Source organism: Microcebus murinus, chromosome 7, assembly GCF_040939455.1.
Source record: "Microcebus murinus isolate Inina chromosome 7, M.murinus_Inina_mat1.0, whole genome shotgun sequence".
NCBI classification, from domain to species: domain Eukaryota; kingdom Metazoa; phylum Chordata; class Mammalia; order Primates; family Cheirogaleidae; genus Microcebus; species Microcebus murinus.
This window is the reverse complement of record NC_134110.1, coordinates 70,308,530-70,315,365: the sequence shown is the minus strand read 5'-3', so window position 1 is coordinate 70,315,365 and position 6,836 is coordinate 70,308,530. Positions and strand designations below refer to the sequence as shown.

Here is a 6,836-nt window from a genome sequence, read left to right as displayed (position 1 = left end):
TGTTACCCCCACTGCTCTTAAGGTCGATAGAATAGTAGTGACCTGGATACACCACTCCACGTGAGACCTGCTAATAAAAAAGACCAGGAGCGGTGCCAGGACCAGTGGAAAGCAACTGCAGACCCGAAGAATCCTCTGAAGACCAGACTGACCCGAGTGGCGGCGACAGCCCAGGACTGCTGACACAGACTTGGACTAGGGTTGTGGCATCTAAGAATTAACTGGGTGACAAACCTGGACGAGTCGCAGTGGGGGTTGGTTGCTGTGTTTTGGGGATGTTGTGTTTTTGGTCTAATGTTTTTGGGATAGAGACCTACAGCTGTATTTACCGCCCCGAACCCCCACCAACCCCATAACCTTACATGGGTCTAAAGATTACTGTATAATGGTGTTAGTGTTGCCAAAAAACGTACCACACTGAAGAGGCAATGTATGAGGGCATAGTAGGGCGAAGAGTCACCAACCTAATTTTTGAAAGAAAAAGAGAGCCCTTCACAGCCATAACCCTGGCTACTCTTTTTGGCTTAGGGGCAATAAGAACAGGAACTAGTATCTCTTTTCTGGCAATGCAACAAAGAGGGTTTAATACTCTGAGGGCAGCTGTTGATGAAGATATTGCAAGGATAAAAGATTCAATCTCACACCTAGAAAAGTCACTAACCTCCCTATGTGCTGCCCTCAAAGAAGAATGTTATTTCTATGCAAACCATACGGGAGTTGTTAGAGAATCTATGGCTAAGGTCAGGGAAGGGCTTGCCCGCTGCAAACAGGAATATGAACAGCAAGCAGGTTGGTTTGAGTCTTGGTTTAACAGTTCCCCCTGGTTAAGAACGCTACTATCCACCCTACTAGGTCCCTTTATTATGCTAATCTTAGTCCTTACTTTCACGCCATGTGTAATTAATAGACTAGTAGCTTTTGTGAAAGAACGGATAAACACTGTCCAGCTACTAGTATTGCAACAACAATATCAGCAGCTGTGGTCAAGTGCTATAGAACTAAAGCACCTAAGAGACCTTGAGGACGAGTAGGAGTGCTCGTCTGCTACTTAGAGAAAGGGGGGAATGTAGGGCAGAGGAAGGGCAGAGGAATTTGTAGGACAGAGGAAGGGCAGAGGAATTTTTCCAATTGTCGGGAATTTACTTGGGTGGGGCAATGAGCTAACCGCAAACTTTTGCTTCTGGTCATTGCTTGCTTGCTACACAGCTGTAGGGGGAATTATGGGATGTCATTGAAGCACGGGCGACTGGCCCATCAGGCAATAGAGGGCAACCAACCCGCCAATTATTTCAAAAGGCAGTAGTGGGCAACCAATCATTTTAAAGGTCAACGCATGATCCATGCGTAGTCGGCTTGTGCGCAGCTTGTGCACCATGGGGATAAAAGGCATGCCGTTGTTCCGGTCGGGGTCCTTGCCTGCGAGAGTGGCCACTGCGTTGGTGCTCTGGAGCTTGGACCCTGGCTAGCCAGAAAATAAACCTCCTCTTGTGTGATTGAAAAAAAAAAATGTTGATTCTAACAATCCATGAGCATGATATGTTTTTTTATTTGTTTGTGTCATCAGAGGTTTATCTTCAGTGTTTCATAGTTCTCCTTGTACAGATCTTTCACCTCTTTGGTTAAATATATTCCTAACTATTTCATTTTCTTGACAGCTACTATGAATGGTATTGAGTCTGATTTAACTCTCAGCTTGACTGTGACTAGTATATAGAAATGGTACTAATTTTTATACATTGATTTTGTAACCTGAGACTTTGCTGAATTTATTTATCAAATATAGGAGTCTGTTGGTAGAGTCTTTGGGATTTTCTAGATACAAGACCCTATAGTCAACAAAAAGTGATAGTTTGACCTCCTTTTTCCTGATTTGAATGCCCTTTATTTCTCTCTCTTGCCTGCTTGCACTGACTAGGACTTCCAGTACTGCGTTAAATAGAAATGTTGCTAATTTGTGATCTTTCTTTCTTTTTGATATAGGCATTAGGATTGTTATGTCTTCTTGTTGAATTGCTCCCTTTATCATTATATAATGACCATCTTTGTGTTTCTTTACCATTGTTGATTTAGAGCCAATTTTATCTGATATGAGAATGGCCACACCTACTCTCTTTTGATTTCTATTTGCATGGAATATTTTTTTCCACCCTTTCACATTGAGTCTGTGTGCATCCTTGTGGTTTAGATATGTTTCCTGGAGAGAGTGGATAGCTTGGGTTGTGTTTTCTCTTCCAGTCAGCTAGCCTATGTCTTTTGAGTGGAGCATTCAGACCACTAATATTGAGTGATATTATTTATTTGTGGGATACTGTTCTGTTCATCATGTTGGGTATACCTTAGTGGTTTGGTTACCCCCTTGTGCTATTGTTTTTTACGACCTGTGAGCTTTAGCTTTTGGGTGATTGTACACTGGTGGGTATCTATTGTGTTGATTCATGTATAACGCAGTTCTGAATATTTCCCACAGGGAAGGTCTGGTCATAAAAATTTTCCTTGGTATTTATTTGTCTGGAAAAGTCATTATTTATTCAACATTTATAAAATTTAGTTTTGCAGGATACAAAATTCTAGGCTGGCAGTTGTTCTTTTTAAGAATACAGAAGATGGGGTCCTAATCCCTTCTGGATTGTAAGGTCTCTGCTGAGAAGCCTGCAGTTAGGTCGATGGATTTATTGTAGTGGAATCGTTGTTGCTTTCATCTTGCTGCTTGTAGAATGTTCTCTTTCATTTTGACTTTGGCCAGGTTGGTTACTATGTGTCTTGGAGATTTCATATTTGCTATGGATCTTCCTGGTGTTTTATGATCATCTTGTATCTGGATGTCTTAAGCTCCAGCAATACCAGGGGAGTTTTCCTCAATAATTCCCTTGAATAGATTTTCTACACTTTTTGCTCTTTCTTTTGCTCCCTTAGTGATACCTACAATCCATATATTAGTTTGCTTCACATAGTCCCATATTTCTCTAAGTGAGTATTCAGTATTCTTTATTTTCTGCATCTTTGAATGACTGGGTTAGCTTGATAGCCTTGTCTTCAAGTTTTGAGATTCTTTCTTCTGCTCGGTTTAATCTTTTGTTGGCTTTCTGCTGTGTTTTCATATTCTCTAAAGCTGTGGTCCCCAACCTCTGAGCTGCAGACTGGTATTGGTTCACGGCCCGTTAGGAACCAGGCCACACAGCAGGAGGTGAGCCGCAGGTGAGCAAGCCTATATTTTCAGCGACTCCTCATTGCATGCATCACTGCATAGGCTCCATCACCTGTCAGATCAGCAGTTCATTAGATTCTCATAGGAGCAAGAACCCTGCTGTAAACTGTGAATGTGAGGGAGCTAGGTTGCACGCTCCTTATGAGAATCTAATGCCTGATGATCTGAAGTGGAGCTGAGGCGGTGATGCTAGAGCTGGGGAGCAGCTGCAAATACAGATTATCATAAACAGAGAGGTTTGACTGGACAATAAATGTCATGCACTTGAATCATTCCAAAACCATCCCCCCACCTCCGGTCTGTGGAAAAAATTGTTTTCCATGAAATTGGCCCCTGGTGCTAGAAAGGTTGGAGACCACTGCTAAATGATTCTTTCATTTCTTTAAGTTCTGTTCCATCCTTTCTTATGTTGTCTAGCTCTTTAGTGGAGTTTTTCAGTTTTTTCATTGATTTCCTGAAATATTTTTTTTTGGCTTCTTTTTTTTAACTTTCTCTTCAATTCCATTCATCATTTTTGCCATCCATATTCTGAAATCCATTTCTGTCATTTCAGCAATTTCCTTGCGATTGGAGTCTATTACTGTAGCTCCATGGTGATCTTTTGGGAGTGTTGAACTGTTTTATTTTTTCATGTTGCCAGGGTTCTTTTGCTGTTTTCTCCTCATCTGAATCCTCTTCTCTCAGGTCAGGGCTAATAGGTTTGTAGGACACCTATTCTCCTTTGCTGGGAATGCTTCTACTTAGTGGATAGAGGAGAGGTCCTTAGGTGGTGCTTTTGTGTCCTACTCTGGAACGTTGACCCATCAGGGGAGGGGAGGGTGCGCCAAGAGCCTATAATACAGCTGTTCTGTTTTGTCCCTTTCCCTGTGATTGTCACAGTTGCATCTGGTGCTGGATGGTCTTCATGTGGGTTGTTCCCCCAATCATTGCTGGAAGTTGAAGTTGGGGGCTGAGTGAGACCCTCTCCATGGAGGCCATTACTGTGGGGATTGCCCTGCGTGGGGTCTCCCCACAGAGGTGATAGTGGCAGCTGGGTGAGGCTCTCTAAGTAGTGATTGTAGGTGTCCAGGCTGTGGATGTTTGCTCCAACCAGGTCCAGGTGTGATGGTGGTTTGGAGGATCCCTGGAAGAGCAGTGGACCTTCCGTGGGCCCAGCAGCACTGGTAGAGACTTAGGGGTGGGGTCTGCAGGTCCAGGGGCAATGCTGGAATCTTGAGGTCCGCATCATGGGCCCGACAGGAGCTCTAGAGCCACAGGGGCAGAGTCTCAGGGGCAGGCCCAGGAACAGTGAAAACCTCAGAGACAGAACTGGGGACCATGGAGGCAGAGCCGCTTGGGTGGGGGGCTGTTCCAGTGACACAGGGATTGCACATGCTGAGCCACAGAGGCAGCAGGAGTCAGTTCCAGTGCCGCAGAGACCATGGAGGCATGGCAGGGCCACTGGACAGTTGGAGCTCTCACCTCCTCTAGGTCTCACTGAGTTAGTCATCCAAGGCTTCCCAGGTGCCTGTGGTACCTGAGACACCTCCTCTGCTCAGATCCTGCACTAGGGGTGAAGGGGCTCTCAGCTTCTAGTCATTAGGCATGGCATGTGGTAGTGTCTGCTCTGTCTGCTCCCTCCCCGGCTCAGCTGTTGCTGCAAACTGAGTCCCGTGCAGACCTGGCGCTGTGCACCTGAGAGCTGAAGAAGGCATCAATTGCAGGAACCTAGGATCGGCAGCCACCCGATCCCTGCTGCGCATGCTCTCTGGTGCACCGTCTCTGCACAGACCCTGAGCAACACCATGATCAGTCCAGAGGTCTGCAGTAATGGAGGGAGCCCCCTGTCAGCTAAAGCTACAGAGCCTGTGGGGTGAGGGTGGAGCCCCAGGGCTCTCTCCTCCTGACCTTCCCCACATGTGGATGTCTCCCCACAGATCCCTTGGATCTTGCCCAATTAATAACCCCATAACCTTCTCCTTCACTCTAAACATCCCCCATCACTTATCCAGAGTTTCACAATGCCTTTTCCAAGAAGAGCCACCTGTAAGTAGGTATCTGCTTGCAACTTTCAATCCTTTCCTTGGCAGTGGTGCACATGGTCTGCTTCTAGTCTGCTTCTAGTCTACCATCTTCCCCAGGATCTGATCATTGTGCTTTAATGGGAATGAACCTGGCATGTCCTACAAGTGGCCTTTTAATTTTATCTCCTGATATATGTACTATGGTTTAGCTGTTTCGCATGGAAATGTTGTATCTTTTTCTAAGAGTTCTGGTTATTTAAACTATTGGTTGGTTAGATTACAAATAAATAAATGCTTATTATATTTTTAAAATGTTAGAAGCTTAATTTTCAAATTCACAAGAATTCCTAATATTTAGTGATTTTAAAAGATCTCTAAACCAGTGCACTCCAGACTGTTTTTGATCACTCATTTCATCCAGAAAACATTTTTGAGCATGTACCTTATACATATATCATAGTATTATTACATAATTCAAATATAAATTATGGATTACTTGTTATAAAACATTTATGCTCATTTTAAAACATATACAAAAATGGAAATTAAAAAAGAATGATCTGGGGGAAAAAGAGTAGAAATTGAAGAATTTCATTGAAGAAATAGAACCTTCCCCATGGACTATCTTGTGGACTCACTCTGAAGACCACAGTTATAATCCACATGAAATCTTTTAATTTCTGATGTTATTTTCATATAGTCAATAAAGTCTACACATGGGACTTTTTATTTCTGATTTGAAAAAATAAAATATTCTGCATGGAGCATTCCTAATTCTTAATTTACAGGCACACCTTAACAGGGAATTAATCAATGTTCTTACTATTTTGATTTCAAAAGAAAAATTCCAAACACAAGAATCACTGAGATCACCATTTACTCTTGCATGGATTCAATGTTTTACGTCGCCATGTCCTTGACAAGGAATTTCAAACGTGTACAGTTGTATGGCCTTCTCGAAGCCTTATGTTTCTTACTGCAAGGAACAGAGAAGAACAGATGAATTTAGTATTTAAAAATTAACCCTAGAGGCCTCAATAAAAGAAAGATAAAGAGGGTAAGGAGATAAAAAGGTGCAGTAAAAAGGACCATCATTTACAGCTGTCCAGATGCTTCCTAAAGGAATAACTCAGTATTATTTTTCTGGATTGAGTAAGTGCCTTCAAACATACCACTGATGCCCTGGTGTGGTGGCCAGACCATGAGTTTTCGGGTCTGTTTGGTTTGATCCAGCTCTGCCACTCACTGTGTGATGTTAGGTAAGTCACTTAACCTAAGTCTTTGATTCCTTATCTACAAAATGAGTTAGAGCAGCATCTGCCTCGTAAGATTGCTGGATGGATTAACTGAAATAATACCTGTGAGATGCTTAACACAGTGCCTGGGCTGTTGTAAGCACTCAATAAATACCAGCATAACTGTTCAAAGAAGTAAAAGGATACGTGGAACATAACAGCATCTCTTCTGACAAAGAGCTCAGGGTTAATGTAAAATTTAAACACTTTCTCTTTTTTGGTCCCATTCTTATAGAATTTTTGTCTCCCTTGGTGATTACAGTGTCCTTTCAAATGTCTGTCTGAATCAGTGTCATTTCTTTTAGACTAAAAACTGGAGATAGGGAGATGTCA

At 42.8% G+C, this 6,836-nt stretch overlaps 1 protein-coding gene across 1 annotated transcript in view; it reads right to left on the bottom strand.

Annotated features, from left to right (window-relative positions):
- Window positions 1-6,068: 6,068 nt before the first annotated feature.
- The window catches only part of TMEM64 (transmembrane protein 64), a 55,860-nt gene continuing 55,092 nt past the window's right edge, over window positions 6,069-6,836 (bottom strand). The window contains exon 4 of the mRNA XM_076005170.1: window positions 6,069-6,184. Coding sequence (XP_075861285.1) covers window positions 6,138-6,184 — 47 coding nt within the window. The 3' untranslated portion in view covers window positions 6,069-6,137. The remainder of the gene's footprint in view (window positions 6,185-6,836) is intronic.